The sequence below is a fragment of the Pogona vitticeps genome, chromosome 4 (genome assembly GCF_051106095.1).
Source record: "Pogona vitticeps strain Pit_001003342236 chromosome 4, PviZW2.1, whole genome shotgun sequence".
NCBI lineage: Eukaryota > Metazoa > Chordata > Lepidosauria > Squamata > Agamidae > Pogona > Pogona vitticeps.
The window spans coordinates 46,390,562-46,408,109 of NC_135786.1; the positions used below are offsets into that span (position 1 = coordinate 46,390,562).

The 17,548-nt window shown below is 41.1% G+C and overlaps 1 protein-coding gene across 2 annotated transcripts in view; it reads left to right on the top strand.

Annotated features, from left to right (window-relative positions):
- Window positions 1-7,759: 7,759 nt before the first annotated feature.
- LOC110086561 (uncharacterized) overlaps window positions 7,760-17,548 on the top strand; it is an 83,903-nt gene continuing 74,114 nt past the window's right edge. For both annotated transcript variants that reach the window (XM_078391846.1, XM_078391845.1), the window contains exon 1: window positions 7,760-15,703. In XM_078391846.1, the coding sequence (XP_078247972.1) occupies window positions 15,383-15,703 (321 nt within the window). In that variant the 5' untranslated portion in view covers window positions 7,760-15,382. The remainder of the gene's footprint in view (window positions 15,704-17,548) is intronic.

The window sequence follows — 17,548 nt, forward strand, 5'->3', positions numbered from 1 at the left end:
CTAGAAGAGGAAATTTCAACGGGTATAGCTTGGAAGGAAAAGCTGAACCTGGTAAAAAATTCCTCTTCTAAGCAATCATTAAAGGTATTTTAGATTTTGCCCATTTTAAAAATCTGGTCATCCTATGATTGCCCTCAGAACCATCTCATTCTCGGATGACTGGTTCCAGTTCTGGTGGATTATTCATCAAAACTAGGCACTGAAGAAATAGTACCTTGAAGATTATCTATACTGTGAACTAGTCTGATGATGGAAGCCCACACATCAGCAGTGGCTTTTCAGAACAGCAGAGCACCTCCTGAGGCAGGGCAGTGGTGAATTTACTGTTCCTGATGCTGTGCCATCTGACACCCACCTCACTGCTGCTAATGTAACAACCGGCCCAATAAATAGAGAAGATGCCTGTGCCTACATTGAAATTTTCAGAAATAGAATCTGTACAACAAAGGCATATAACAGTGGTAAGAGGTTAATTTCTACATCTGACTGACACATTGAAAGCAAACAAATCATCCAGCTGGGATGATATCAGTTCAAGAGGTCAGTCACTCAAATGTGAAGCTGCTGATCGTCTGAGAAATATACATTACATGTTTCTAAGATTGAATTCTGCCCCATGGGACTTACAAGTGGCCAACATAAGGACAGCTTTAAAAAATATAAAGCGGTGTCTCGACTTACGAACGCCCCTGCTTATGAAAATTTCAACTTATGAAAAGCTCCGGCTGCAAAATTTTGTTTCGACTTGCGGCTGGAGCTTCCACCTGTGAACAGAAAAAGGAAGGGGAAAGGGCGGGAAATTCAAACCATTGGTGGTGGTTACTACTTTGTAGCTCTTTTGCCCCAACAGTTAGGAAAAGGGAGTCTCAGCTTCCCGGGCCTCCAGCGCTGCTACCACTGCCACTGCCGCCACTGGAGGCCTTCTGGGGTACTCCACTGCTGCGACCGCCACCACCGGAGGCTTCCCAGGCTTCCCCGCCGCCATGACCGCTGCCACCAGAGGCCTCCCAACCTTCCCCGCCGCTGCCGGCGGCTTTCCGGGCTTACGTCGAGCTTACCGATGGTGGTTTCAGCAGTGGAGAAGCTGCACGGTGGAGGACGAAGCCCAGGTGGACTCCCAGAGGGCTCCCGCCGACTGCAGTTTCGACGGTGGTGGAGCCCGTGCAGCTGAGCATGGCCGGGAGGCTTCAGAGGAGGCTTCATGGTGAGGTAAGGTGCTGCTTTTTGCATTTTTAAAAACTGCTTTGGGTGGCTTTTGCAGGGTGGGATTGGGCTGGTGGGGTTATGTTTATGTTTTTTTGGATTTTATTTTGCAGGCCCAGGGGCTTGCATTGCTGTATTTTTATTTTTATTTTTTTGGGGGGGGGTATTTTTTTTCCTTCAGCCAGAACAGATTAATCAGTTTTCAATGCATTCCTATGGAAATGGTGCTTGGAAAATTTCGAGTTACGGCCACCGTTCCAATATGGATTAATTTTGTAAGCATCACTGTATACCAAGGATGGAAATCCAGTGAGCATAATAATATGGATAAATGAATGGCAAGAATCATTATACAGTATATAAAATAAAAAACAATAACAAGAAGAGTAAAAATGGCTTCTGTAAGGTTTTAGAACTGGACTTTCAAAATCTCACTTACTCTAGAACAAATTAACATTATACCAGTGAATAAACTGAATGCACAGAATGCATAATGTGGAGAAAATAAATAGGCAGAAGTGTCTTTTTACTCTTCTTCATAATTATATTGTCCACATGAAAATGGTCATCCTGCAAACTCAATCAGCTGAAATATCCTCTGCTACTCAGCTATTAACAATACAGGAGTTCTGGCTTCCATTCTATGTACTCATCCTCCTCATAATGCTGCAACCCATGCACTAGTTGAATGCTGGGGATTTAGGATAAACAAAAGGAGGTACTTCTTCACATAGTGCATAGTTTTTCTGTGGAATTCATTCCACAGAGCTGAAAGGATGGGCACCAACTTTGATAGCTTTAGAAGTGCATGAGATACAAATGGAGTAGTCACAATAGCTATGTGCCACTTTCAATACTAGATGCAGTATACCTCTGATTACTAATAGCTGAGGAACAAGAAGAGAATAATATTTGGTGCTCATGTTCTGCCTGTGAACTTGCCATAGGCAAATCCTGGCCACTGTGAGAACAAAGTGCCAGACTATGCAGCCTTTTGGTCTGATGCAGCAGGGTATTTTCTTATTTAGGCAGCCATTCTCTCTCTTGTAACCCTTTGGAAGCTTTGTGCCTCCATTTACTACCAGTCTGTAAGAAAAGACACACATTGCAAGAAAAGCTGCCTGGCCACATTATTGCAGGTTTGACTCCCAGCTTGAATATTAGCATACTGTAGAGGAAAATTTTGTAGGCTATGGGTTTTTTTTCCCCTTCCTTTTTTGGTCATGTATTGCTTGCTAGTCAACACTTGTAAAAGTGGCACGTGGCTTGCCCCTTTTTTATGGCTACTCCAAAGATTCTTCTAACATCATTTAAGTGAAATTAACCAGTTATTTCTTCTAGGGTTGGAATAATCTGGCTGGATAGCTCAGTGAGTTTAGGTATCTGGCTGTGAAGCCAGAGGTTGACAGTAGAGATGGGGGTACAGTATTTGTATATGAATACGAATATCCCCCCCACAGGTGCAGATAATGAGGGTCCAGCCCCCTGGGGCCAGATTGAATACTCACCATTCCACCGCTGCCGCGACCTCTGGGCTCCCTTCCTGCCGCTCCAGAGCTCAGGATGGATTAGCCACTCTTTGACCTGGCAGAGAGGCTCGTCATTTTGCCTTCTGCCAGGAGTGGCTAATCCACCGTGAGCTCTGGATCAATAGGGAGTGTGGTGCCACGGCAGTGGCAGAATTGTGAGTGGTCGGTCTGGCTCCAGGGTTGGACCCTCATTATCTGCACCTGTGGGGGGGGATATTCATATTCATATACAAATACCTCCATCTCTAGTTGAGAGTTCAATAGGCCACTATATCTCCTGAAAGAAGAGCCAGCCTATGTGGCCTTGGGCAAGCTGCAGAGTCCTATGATGCCTCCAGAAGGGAATGGTAAACCGCTTCTGAGTACTCTCTACCTGGAAAACCCTGGAAAGGGTTGCCATAAATCAGAACTTGATGGCACACAATTATTTTTTTGATAAGGTTGGAAAGTTCATGAGTGCTAAAAGCAAATTCACTCACATAAAAAGGGGGCTATTTTGATGGGGTGGGGTTGAAATAAGAATGACCAGATTCCTATTAGTTATGTATAAATATTGAGGTGTAAATCACAGCTGTGTACAAGCTGCTGCTTGCATCACTTATTATAGATCAGCTCCCACAGCTGGTATACGCTGGTGGAAATCTGACATAAAATGCCACTACATTTACAGTGTCTCAACTAAGAATTCTGGCCACCACTTTGCAAAAACTCAGGACATGCTTTATTGGAAGAAAAAAAAAGGTGCTATGCTGAATGGGATGAGGAGGGAGAGACAGGAAGAAAGTAGAAATTGCATTTTAACACTGCAGTCCTTCACATGTTTAATCAGAAGCTATTGACTACTAAGTGCACAAGCCGATGAATAAATGAGCAACAAAAGCCGCAGGAAAAGATTCATGAAATACAGTAGTTTTAATCAGCCAAGACAAGATGGGGAAAAGGGTGGAATCAGACACTGCATTTGAAGGCACTTCAGTCAGCAGGTGCTGTTTTCATGAGGATCTGTGAGAAAGAACAGGGTCTGCATGCAAAACATCCCAGCCTCCATCCCATGCATTTCCAGTTTTAAAGTATCAGACAAGGGGCAATAGAAGAGTATGGAGATCTGCCATCAGTCAGAGTAGACACGGATGGGCAAACAGACTTTAGTGTAAACATCTGATATATTTTAAGGGAAGGTAAGGTAAAGGTTAATGTTCCCCTTGACAGTTTTTGTCCAGTCGTGTTTGACTCTAGGGGGCGGTGCTCATCCCCATTTCCAAGCCATAGAGCCAGCGTTTTTGTCCGAAGACAATCTTCCGTGGTCACATGGCCAGTGCGACTTAGACACGGAACGCTGTTACCTTCCCACCGAAGTGGTCCCTATTTATCTACTTGCATTTGCATGCTTTCGAACCGCTAGGTTGGCGGGAGCTGGGACAAAGCAACGGGAGCTCACTCCATCGCGTGGATTCGATCTTACGACTGCTTGGTCTTCTGACCCTGCAGCACAGGCTTCTGCGGTTTAGCCCGCAGCGCCACCACGTCCCTTTAAGGGAAGGAGGGTCCTTTAAATTATGGAGATTCAGTTGTAAAAGCCAAATAGTAGTCCCAAGTGGAGTAGACTCACTGTACCAATGGCATTTGTGTAAATATTGCTTCCCCATTCAGTGGCTGAGTCAACAGATCTCCTTCACTTTGAACAACTAACTGGATTTAAATCAGAGATAAAATGTGGAAGAGAAGCAGCATCAACTGTTCAGGATTAATAACATCAACTCCATAATTGCTATTCCTGCCATGCACTGTGGTGGAGGCTAACAGTGCACATACTCTTGAGATCAGTGATAAACCTACAATGAAATATTTTCAAAATATTTTGAAAAGCAAATGGGCATAGAAGTGAACACCATAACATAGCTACTAGATCTTGGCAAAGATTCTCTTTTCGCCACTTCTGCTGTAGTCACAACTTACATACCTCCTAAATAGACTCTTTTGCAAAGCTTTACCTGTAAAACCATTGCATCCTCTTCAGTTTTATTACCCTCATGGTAAAGTTCTCTGATCGCTATGTCCACCCTATTGCTGGAACACATAAGGTTATCTGGAATGGACGCATGAAATGCTCCTGTGCCTTTAACAGCTGTATACAAGCAGGATTTTCTGCAGGTATAGCTTTTCCTGCAAGCCCCAGCTGCTCAAATGTTCTCTTTTCACACACCTACTAGAAGAGCAGAAGCCACGTTCTCCATTTCATGATTCTTCTTTAGGGCTGCCTGATTAGAAGATGGAAGGAAAACAGTGCCTCTAAGAACTGAGGAAGAAAATCCTTAATATGAAAAAGGAGATTTTAAAAGCACCCTTAAAGGTTGCAATTGGCATGGTCTCAAACCCACACATTTAGCATGAGAGGAAAGGGATATGCAAATATCACTAAGCAGCTTTCTTTTCTCAGCTTCACTGACTCTCACCTCTTCAAACAAAATGCCACTAAAAGTATTTTTCTTTATGTCAGAATTCTTCTTCTATGTGCCAGCAATACTGGCCTAATTTCCCAGACCTATAGGAGTCTTAGCATACTGCTAGTTTGTTCTGATATTTTTTTTCTTCTTTTAAAGATGGGGCTTTAAACAATTATGCAAAATTCACAGAGGATGTTCAGCAGTGCATGGATGGATCATGGTCAAAGACTAGAGCAAGAAAACTTTGAAAAATACATTGGAATCAAGTTTTATAAATCTCAAAATTAGAAAATTCTAGGGAAGGCTTAGGTGGCCCCATGAAATGGAGAACAAGGTTCTTGTATCTTTAATTGTCAAGAGGAAGAGGAAAAGTTTAGCAAGTGCAGCTTGTCATGAAAGCTACACCTGCTGAAATTTCATTTTCTACTCAGATATTAAAAGAAGAGGAACCCTCTTCTCCATTTCATGTCATCACTCTAGTAAAGGCAAAAGTGAAAAAGCCCCACCCTATTTTTTTTAAACAAATGGTGGCAAGGCTGCTCAAGCAACATTATATATAAGTCTCTGCAATCATGAGCCTTTCTGGAGCTTGATCCTATTTTGTTGAGCTGTCTAGCTTAGATCCATGCGATTTTTCATTGGCTTTGAATGCGCACTCCAGTCAGTTCTACAGTCTTTGTCAGGTACCATTCAACTCCCTTCTGTCTTTATGGAAAAACTGCATGTTAAATGTCACTTTTGCCATCAGATTTTCTTCTACAGTATTTGTTGTTCTTCGATATAGGTTTAGACAAAGAAATTTAGTTGTGCAGAAATCCAAAGCTTCTCTCCTTGTACCACGCTCTCTATCATTCTAGGTTTGCTATAATCAATTACTGATGCCTTACTTCAAAATCTTGATAATTTTTGAAGAGTGGCATATTATTTTTCTTGTTTTATCTGTGTACATTCAGAAACTTTGGAGTGCAGATTTACAGATTTTGTAAAAGGACAAAGGCTTCCCTTCTAGCTTTCTCGCAGTAGAAACAATTTCCTATTTAATATTTCATTGTAATTTTTACCAAGGCATTTGGGAATTCATCATTTAATCATCTTCTTAAATTGTTTCTTGGTTGATCAAAGGAGGTTTTATTGTCATTGTTTTGGATTGAACAAATGTTTTTACTACTGAATAGACTAGCATTTCTGAGCATTGCTTTAGCAATCAGTTAACAAATTGTTAACTTTTTTTGAGTAAATTTATTTTAATTTTCATAATTCCCCCCTGGATTGTAGTATTTATTTCCCCAATGTAGTCTGCATTTTTCCCTTAATTATTTATATGCCTGATTAACTGAAGATTAAACTTATCTGTCTTATTTACAATATAGCTTTACTACTACTGTACTGGTTCCTAAAATTTGTGTATTCTAAGTCACTGGTTCTTAACCTTGGGTTACTCAGGAGTTTTGGACTGCAACTCCCAAAAGCCTTCACCACCAACTGTGCTGGCTGGGGTTTCTGGGAATTGCAGTTCAAAAACATCCGAGTAACAAAGGTTAAGAACCACTGTTCTAAGTGAAGTGTGTCAAGTAAGCTTCCAGACATGCACATTTGATGTGCTGTGTTTGGGTGTACACAAAAAAGTAGGATATTCACACCTGCACACTGGGCTTCTGATCCTCTTTCTGCCTACTTCCTAACAGAGGCTCAAACTAGAGCATGCAGTTCATACATTTTTCTTTAAAGGAAAAATATATCTGTTTATCCTGTCCCAAGCATACCTCACTCCGCATGTTGCAAATTAGTTTGCTTTTGTTTTATGGACAGCAGAAGGTAGACACAAATCTGATTACTTAAGCAAAGTGCCTGGAAGGAATTGTGTATAAGGGAAAGGGATAATAGCAAGAAATACCCATTTATTGCAATGCATTACTGTATTGGACTCTTAATTAACCTATTCATGGCCTAAGGGAGGAAAGCTTAAGGCACTACCGCCACAGGTGAACTATTCCTGATCACTATGTACTGATGTGAAAGCTTATTCACCCTTACCAGTACTTTTGTTCCTCAAGAGAGTTGCTCTCACATACCTTCTTTGTACTCTCCCTGCTTTCCTTCCACCAAATGCTTTGCTTTTATCAAGAAGACAGTGATAAATTTCATAGAGCTCAAGATGATATAAGGCAGTATCACTAGCTTATAGTCCTTCATCAGTACCCTTACATTCCTTTGTAAATGTTATTCTGTTTTTATCTGAATTTATATATATATATATATATATATATATATATATATATATATATATATATATATATATATATATATATATATATATATATATATATATATATATATATATATATATATATATATATATATATATATATATATATATATATATATATATATATATATAAACAGAGACAGCTCCTTAAACTCTAGCATTATGGTGGTGTAAACAAATCCTTTGATCTAATGAAGTGGGCTACCATCCATGAAAGTGTACATGTGTCACATAAAATGTGCTAGACTTTCAACATCATCATCTTAGAACTGCACAGCTTGAAGGCACCCTATGGTCCCTGTCTAGGATCAGAGCAGATAATAGGAAAAGTGCCTATTTATTCTCTTGTAAAAATAAAAATAGTGTTTTTCTTGCTTCATTTCCTTCTTTTCCCCTGGCTAATTCCAAGAAACACTTGCCTATCTTTCTGTGGTTTGTAGTTCTCTGCATTTGGGTGCTTGTCATTATTCCATTTATCATATGCTGTCCTGTGCCTATCTAACCTCTTGTGCCCTCCTGACTCCTTAACAGGAGCAGCCTCTGTTCCTTCTTCCATCTCAACACTTCGCATGCTCCTTCATCTATTTCAGTCCTCCTCTCCACCCCTAGTCTCTTCCACAGGATTAACTAACTTGCTTCTGGTCTTAACAGGATGCTTTTATGATTATGTGTTTTCAAGGCCATTAAGAGTTCTGCTCAGGTCTTGCAAACTAAAGGCTGTACCTTTTTTATTGAGTCCATCCATCTCATGTTTGGTCTTTTGGCTTTCCTGCTGTCTTCAACTTCTCCAAGTATTATTATCTTTTCCAGTGACTCTTGTCTTCTCATGTCCAAAATACAATAATCTTAGCTAAGTCATATTCACTTCTAAAAAAGAGTTGAGTCCTGATTTAATCTAGCACCGTCTTACTTGTCCTTCTGGCGCTCCAAGATATTTGTAAAACTTTATTTCAATGCCAGATTTTGAATGGTTTTTTCCCTTTTAGCTTTCTTCACTGAATAAGCTTTCACATCAGTATATAGTGATCAGGAATAGTACAGCATGCGTAACTAGGGAAGGTCAAAACAAAAAATTGGATGTCTGTTTTGAAAACATTTGCCATTACACTGGAAGTAATCAGCAAGTAACATGATTTGCCACACAATTATGTCAGAGGGAGCCATTCATAGCCTCAGAAACAACCCCAATACTGTATCATCATCAGAGAGGCAGAAAAGAGAAGCTGTTGTTGATATGAACAAATCAAAGACTATCTAACACATAGGTTCTTAACCTGTGGTCCACGGACCCCCGGGGGACCACAATGTCCTCACAGGGGTTCCATGAAAGCTTGAAGAAATTTTATGTCCTTTGGAAGGAAGGAAGGAAGGAAGGAAGGAAGGAAGGAAGGAAACTTAAGTTCCCTTGCTTGTCTGTGTAAAACTTGGTTTTTGTAACCTACCACCTCCATTAAAAACTAACAAAAGTAAACACTTGTTATCAAATTAACTGCTTGGTAGCAAGTAACTCTTTGATATTCCTGCACATGGTGAGAATATGCAAGTGAATGGTGTTGAGTGACTGAGAGACAGGTCGTGACATTTCTTGCTATTGCGCAGACAGCCAGAAGCCACTGGAAGAGAGTCAGTCTCAGTCACCCCAAATCTACAATCCAGATAATTCTAGATAGTTCTCCCTCTCCCCCACCCCTTTTAAAAAGCCCTTTCCAAATGAGGCTGCAGTGAATCCGGCTCCCAAACTGTTTGACTTTGTGCTCACAAATAACTTTGGACAGTAACATATTTCTAGATGGACATACACATGGCTCCACTGTATGCCAGTATACTCATGACTGACCAAGAACAACATTTTCTCAGTTCCTGTACCCAGAATCTTCTTCTACCTAAAACTGATAGACGTCTTCATTATCTGAGCTCATGGCAAGGAATTGCTGAATAAATTCTACCAGGATTTCAATTACAGTACTTACATTCTCCCATAAAGCTAGGTCTGGACCAGTCTACACAAACAAGTACACTTACTGGATATTTACAATATAATTGCACAAGGGACATGCCATACATCACATATGTGATATATGCCATCTCCTGTCAACAATATTCTTCTGCTTTTCTACATACAGGACAATATCTGCACAAAATAATATGACAGAAATATCAGTGTGAGATATAGTATATATCACACTCTTCATATGATATTTCTGCATAGAGACTGAACAAATTGGGAACGAAAATACAGCCTTTTCTGACACATTTTCCAGTGGAAAACTATGGTGTTTCTCCATATTCTATCCTAATAGTAGTCTCTTATCCAGAATATAGGTTACTTATCAAAACAATGAAGCCAGAGCTTGGTTGGCTATTTTTAACTTTTGGCTAAAACTAACCTTTCAACCAAATGGACTGATTTCACTGGTATTAAAAGATAACTAACAGTCACCTTGGAAGAGAGCAATATACAATAAAATCAACAGATACAGTTATTCGGTAGAATGTATCCAACAAATGGGATACGTTAAGGCGAAGAGTAATCTTAGGCAGCATATTATTGAGACAGAAAGATAGCAGGACCTTGGTATTATCATAAATAGGCTTATACTTGACAACACACTGCTTCCACCCAAACCGACTAAATATCTCTACTTACCCTTAACACCTAAACAATGCAAAGCCCTTACTCTGGCCCACTTCAATGCACTTCCGTCAGCAGTCCAGGAAGGGAAGTACTGTATTACAATACCTCTTACACTTAGCATATATGTCCATATAACTCTGGTGAGATCGAAACCATCTCCCATTTGTTACTTCATTGTGTTTTTTATTCTGGCATTTGAGAAGTCCTCGTTAACCCTTACATAAGGGCATTTCCTGAATGATTGGAGGCACATTACACACTGCTCTTGCTGACAGGGCAATGCCCTGGCAGATATACTGGGCTAAACCAAGATTCAGATATGTTGACAAAAGTAGCTAAAATCTGTGATGCTGCAATCAAATCCATGAAGGAAAGGTTCCACACAAAGCGCAAGTATAGCATCTGTAAATTAGTGTATTAAATTAGTGCCTTAATGATCCTACGGGCTCTATGAGCTTCTAAGTAACAATTCTGTCGTTCTGTGCAAGCTACAACAGCCTATAGACAAGGCCTATGATAGGGAGGCAGGAGATATCGAATATATGTATATAGATGTTTTTAGTGTTTTTAGATTGATTTGATGTTTCCTAATTTAAATAATGATGCTTACTTTTGCTGGTCAATGATCGTAATAAAATATTTATTATTATTTCAATATACACATTAGCTTTTTCTAATTAAAACAGTCTGGATTTTTTTATTCGAAACAGTTTGACTTTTAAAAATATATATCCATTATTTCTGGATCTCAACAGTTTATTCCCAAAAATCTTGACATTTCACCTTTCCTATGCAAATTCTTCAGTTATTTATGTATTTATTTTCTTGTTCTTCTCTCGCTCTATTCCCCTCCCCTCCATCCCTCTTTCTTTTTAGTGTTCATATCTTCTATTGCTATCTTCCGCCTGGCTCAGAGGCATTTTTTTTCCGTTTCTTAACAAGTTATTTTGTGGTAGGCTGATAAGGTCTGTCAGTAAAAGATTAATTAGTTGTACAACATTCCTAATGACTTCTTACAGGGAAAAAATATTTCGAAGACATTTTCCCCTTATTGTCTAGCATAATTTATGGATAGGTGATAGATTGTTTTTTTCTCAGCTCTTCTGCGTGCTAAAATAGTTCAGTCAGGCATATTTCTGTTGTACAGAAAAAGCCAGAAAGTTTTAAAAACAAGTAAGCTTTGGCAAAGCTTCCCACCACCACCTCAAAAGCTAATGCTACACATTTGAGACAAAGGGTTTTTTAATGTCATGTGGGTAAACCTAATTGTTAGTTTAACTAGAGTAACTCTATTGAATAAATTGACTTTTGGCGAGTCAACATTGACGTAAATTTCATTACTAAGTGTATGTACTCCCTCTGGAACTTACAGTTGGGCTTAGCAGGCAATATAAAGGTCAGCCTATAAATTTAGGAGAGAGATTCTGTACATGGTAGAACAATGCTTATAGCTCTGCCAGACCACAGTCTGGCTTTACTTTGTTTTGGATCTCCCTTTTTCTTAACTACATGAGAGTATGGGAAACCTGTAATAAAGAAGCCTTAGCTTAATATTGACAGATTCATATTCATGCATACAATAGTCAGGAATGTTCCATGTTTTCTGCAGCTGTTTTATTGATAGGTAATAATTAGAAAGACTCATTTAATAGCTTCATTGTGAGGAAGGATTCCGCTGAGTCATAAATACATTATAATTTTTGCATTACAATGTACTCTGCATAGCCCAAGATACAGATAGCTCGTAGAACCAAATATCACATAATACCATTTCTGTTAAGAGAAATTGACTTTTTTTTTTACTGTGGCCAGCCCTTACAGATAATTGAGCACAGTTCAGTGCACCAGAAGAAGCTAACAATGGGAAAGGAGCTCTTTATATCTGGTAGAGATAATTTTTAATTATGTGCCACCAAGTTGATTCCAACTTCTGGAGAATCCCCGCAGTGGTCCCCAACCTTGGGCTTCCAGATGTTCTTGGACTTCAAGTCCCAGAAATCTTGGCCAGCAGAGGTGGTGGTGAAGGCTTCTGGGAATTGTAGTCTAAGAACATCTGGAGGCCCAAGGTTGGGGACTACTCAGTTTTTCTAGGTATGAAGTAATCAAAAGTGGTTTACTAATCCCTCCTCCTGGTAGTGCTCTAGGATTGTGCAGCTTGGCCAAACCTATAGAGATGGCAGGACACATACCACCAAAGCTACATAACACGGAGTCATCTTGGCTAGCTCCTTTCCTAGCATTCAGAGTAGAAGTTTGACTTCCTGATCTCCACCTCTGCAAGCAGTCATTCCAGCCTGCTGCTACCAGCTTATGTCCTCTGGTTGATATTACCTAATAATTACAGGTTTTATAAAATAGATCTTTAAAACCCCACAAGTGGTAATTTTAATTAGGAAAAATACATATTCATGTATTTATCTCATCTTACTTAACCTATTTAAAGCCATGCCACAAAGATAAAATATAATTATCAAGACATAAGTTAAAACATCAAAAAATTTTGCTTTGCTTTTGCAAATATTAAAAATGTAATAAAATAGTCCTAATAGTATATAAAATGAATTATAACCATGGTGCTGGTATTAAGAGGGGGGATAAAGTAGGAAGAACAGGTATCTTTAAAATGTCAAGTACAATGTCATGCCATTAAAAGTGTGTGAGAAGAGAATAGATTTCTGCTGGAAACCAAAACATAACAGATACATTAAGTGAAATTAAGAAGCAAAATCCATAATTTAGATGACATAATTGAAAAGCCCCCCCTCCCTGGAATCTTTCACCTAACCTCATAAACTGGGAACCCGGAGAAGAGCCTTAGATTTTAATTGCCACACCATTGTTTATTTTCAGAAGAAACAGAAAAGGGCAAATCCTTTCAAATTCCTGCTTTTTTTTAGTGATTGAATTTTAATCTGAAAGAAAGCTGAAATACCATCAAAAAAAAATAAAGAGCAATAGGGTCCCCCCCAATAGAAAAACAAAACTAAAATTAGTTTGCAGCAATAATGATAATTGGAAGTTGAATAAATTATCTCCTGGAATTTCTTCCAATTTGGTAGTTCTTGATTCTACAAGTCAGTGTGAGCTTAAAACACCTTGGGCAGGCAGTGTTATAGATAAGTCTACATCCCAGGTAAAATGGTCTTAATGATAGGAGCACATTATTTGACAATCATGTTGTATTACTTCAGTTGTGACTCATATATCTTCTCTCCTTCTTTGCTACCTTTGCCTTCTTTATAGCTGCTTCCACATTCATGATACGTACATATGATGTCTGGGCATGTGCAGTTTCATATTTTAAATTCATTGAAATTAAAGTGCTGTCATGAATACAGGAATAAAATGATATGAATACAGGAATAAAATGTTTCCACAGGCTGAAACACATTTATTTAAGAATAGGCATGGACATTGTAGAAAATCACACAACATGTAACATGAACATATGCTACAGCCAGACCCTGTAACTATAACTGGGGGGAGGAATTTAAATATGACATAGAAATAAGGTGTTGCTGTGAGAAACATTAGCTTTGGTGCCTCCTGGCACACCCATATTGATCCATACACTGATACTGTTTGTTGTTGCCTGTCAGTTGTCCTGGATGGGCAAGGGGAGGTTGGTTCTCAGACCACAATATCCAGTCCTACCTGCACAACTGTAGATGGGTCTGGCACAGGAATATCATCAGGCACATTCTCAGTTCAGTGAACTAAGGATTGCATAGCAACTGAAGGTCAATAATTTGCATTTAAATTATACGAGACTGCCCAGTCTGTTCTGTGAGGGGGCATTTCTTTCCTTCCACCTCCTCCTCTCCATTTTCTTTGTTGCAAATGATACCATTGAGTTAGGTGTGTGTGTGTGTGTGTGTGTACAATCCCTAAAGCAGCAGTCTTAAGTAACTGGCCATCCTATTACTTAAGTTTGTATCCTGACCAAAGAGCTCTCAATGGTGTAGATGGTCCTTTCTCCTCTATATTGTACTTACCGTCACAATAATCCAGTGATAAGGGATTGGCCCAAGGTCACCCAGAGAGTTTTGTGCCTTGGTAATGATTTGAATCTGGGTTGTCCAAGTCCCTTTGCAACACTCTTAAGCACAGCATCACATTGGGTCTTCCATGAATCTAATGGTGCAGCAATGAGCTTTGTAGTAACTATTGAGTATTTACTGTTCTACCTCAATGTATAGTAAACACAATCTGTATATGTGTACCAGTGATTTTATTCCAATGGAAATGTGGGGAAAATGTTCCATGCCTGGAGGGAACAGTGCATGCAGAATTAATAAAATGAAGAGAGACATGTCATTTCAGTACATAAAATACATTTATTTCATCATTTGTTGTTACAAGGATATTGTGTCAAAGCTGAATTACTAGTACTACAAATTTCAGAGAAGGAACTTAATTATCTTCCTTTTAAAACAAAAACAAATACAGGCACAAAAAAACTACTAATGGAGAACTAATGCCAGCGGAAAGGCGCCTGCCTTTTAGTTTTGTATTGTTTGCAAATATATAACTTACAGGCAGACATCTTGTAGTACCTTGCAGCTGAAGTGGGCCCATAGAATCAATGAGAGTCGACTCATCAAATCCCCACTGATTCAGTGAGCCTAACTTAGTTGTGACTTACTACAAGATTCTACCCAGCATACACATACACATTTTATGTTGAATAAAAGAATATCCTATTTGCTCGTCGTAGGTAAAATAGCCTATAGCCTAGACCTTTGGGTGAGAATCAAACCTTACTCTGCGAATTGTTTGCAACAGTTACTGCAGCACAAGTTGTAAGGTCGTGATCCACCGTCAGGTCAACTCTGGGCAAACAAAAACCCCTACCACTATTACTGTACTGCATGTTCAAACCTAGCTATTTCCAAAAGAAACGAGGCGGAAGAAAAAAAATCTGACTGACTCTCTGTATGCCAATGTAAACTACCTTAGTTTAGCTAGGGGCATTTACAAACCGAGCCTTCTTTCCCTCTCGTCCGTCTTCAGCCAATAAAAACGCAGAGGTATATCGGGTCTAGCCAATAGTAAAACGGGAGAGCCCCCACGACGCGGTCTCGTTCCAGAAACAAACCGACCCTGAGGAGAGGGTGGGAGGCAGGAAGTTCTGGTCCTCAGCGGGGACGCCGTCTACTGGTTCAAGCGTTGAGCTGCTTCGCCTCCACGTGTGGAGAGGCAATTTAAAAAAAAAAGGAAAGGAAGAAAAATATGTGTGTGTGGGGGGGGGGGGGGAAGGGGAACGAGAGACAAGAGTTAGGAACGAGTTCTACTAATAGAAGGAATGCGGGGGGTGGAGAAAGGTGGTAGTCGTCATACGATAGTTTTTAGTGCGGGACCGAGGAGGAAGCCGGTTGAAAACCTGGCCCAGAGGCAAGTGAACAAAATACATTTTCATCCTATGTGGAAGGAGCGATCCGGCCATGCCTGCGCAAAAAGCGGGTGCCGGAGGCTGGGGGACGCCAATGAGAACCACAACCCGCAAGGTAGCTGCAGGCGCAGGAGGGACCGTTCGAGAGGTTGGTCGGTGGTTTTGACCTTGCGGAGGAGAGCAGGAGCCGTTCGGAAGAAATGCCTTTCGCCGCCTCAGAAACAGCTGAGGGAGGTAAGGTCCGGGGCCACGGCTTCGACGCGTTGTTAGAAAAGCGTTACAACGGGAGCCTGGTCGCTCTTGAGGAGCCCCCTCAGGATTTCGAGCATCTCATTCAATGTTGGTTGCAACGCCTTCCTGTTTATTGAGAGAGAGAAAGAGATGGGAGAGGCGCGTAAATCTTCCCCACCCTCGGCGGTCGTAATTCTTAAGTTGCCTTTTCAGCCCGCCGAAGGGCATTCCGAGCAAACGCCATGATATCTCCCGTTCAGCCGCTTCCTTCTCTCTCTCTCTTTTCCCCGCCCCCCCTTTTTTCCCGGCTTCATATTTTTGGCACGTTAAGGTGGTAGACGGCCGCTCTTTCTGGTGACTGCCGGGTGTGCAGGGCGGCGCGTGCGCGTTCCGCATTTTCTGTATAACGAGGATGACTTTGCAAACTGGCGCCAGCAGGGGTGACTCAGGGAGAGAGTTTGGCAGCCCGCGTGGTGTGGAGTCGTTCAGGAGGAACGGGAACAGCGCGAGCCAAGTCTGTTTCGGCGGGGGGCGGGGCGAACAGAAAAGGCACGCGGGCGCGTCCGGCTTCGCGGAGGGAAACGTTCTGTCCCGGGCGACCGTTGCCGAGGCGATGACAGACAGCGCGGGTGATGCAAAGCGGGTCGCCAGCTGTCGAGGCGCGCAGGCGCCGCCGCCTTCCTCCGGGGTTCAGCTGACGAGCGGAGGAGGCCCTCCCGGGAGCCTCCATGCTCAGTGAACAGGCGCACTCCCGATTTTGGCTTCTTTCTCCTGCTGGTTACGGGGCATCAGTTCGTAATCATGTAGAGGAGAAGACGGCAGATGAAAGGACAGTCGTGTTTTGGAGCTGGCCCGGGCCATGGCTCTCTACGCAGTTGCAAAGTCTGGATCTGGAAAAGCCTGTCTCCATTAATTCCCTTTGTATTTTGGCTAAGAAGGGATACAAGGCAGAGTGCTTTCAAATAGGGCTGGCAAACCTAAGCAGGGGACCCTCTTCGTGAATTTGCTTTTTGGGGGGAGGGGAATGAGAAGTAAATCTCGTTATTCTCAACTGGGTTAATTTATAAAATATGTCGTGTGGTGAGCAGATTTTTAAATGAGGCAACCAGCTGTAACAGAAAAATGGAAGTTTTGTGGAAATCTTGGGAGAAACAGACCAAGGCAAGGTGTTAATGTATTGATGTAAGAGGAATAAACAAACTTTCCTGGTTTGTTTTAAAAAAATAACTCTTTGTCAGGCATAATGTCAGTGTGAGGCTGTATACAGTATTTGTTGTGCATGCTTGTTTAAGTGAAGTTTTCAGTACAATCCTGCAGATGTCTTCTATAACAATAATGAAACTGCAGAGCTGTGAGAGACCCTATGGATTATCAAGTCCAGCCCCTGTCAAGGAGGCTCTGTGGGGATTCAAACACTTGTATTGGGTTCAAGGGGCTTTCTCCAAAGAAGATATGCATAAGATAGCAACCTTGAATGCATAAACAGAAATCCCATGATTTTTGTATCAAAGTAATACTTTTTTTTTTTTTTGGACTTATATACCGCCCCATAGCGCTACAAGCACTCTCCGGGCGGTTTACAATTTTAATTATACAGGCTACACATTGCCCCCCCAGCAAGCTGGGTACTCATTTTACGGACCTCGGAAGGATGGAAGGCTGAGTCAACCTTGAGCCGGCTACCTGGGATTTGAACCCCAGGTTCAACTTTTGTTGTTGTTTAGTCATTAAGTCATGTCCAACTCTTTGTGACCCCATGGATCTTTTTGTGACCCCATGGACCAGAGGACGCCAGGCCCAAACTGCCTCCCGGAGTTTGGTCAAATTCATGTTGGTAGCTTTGGTGAC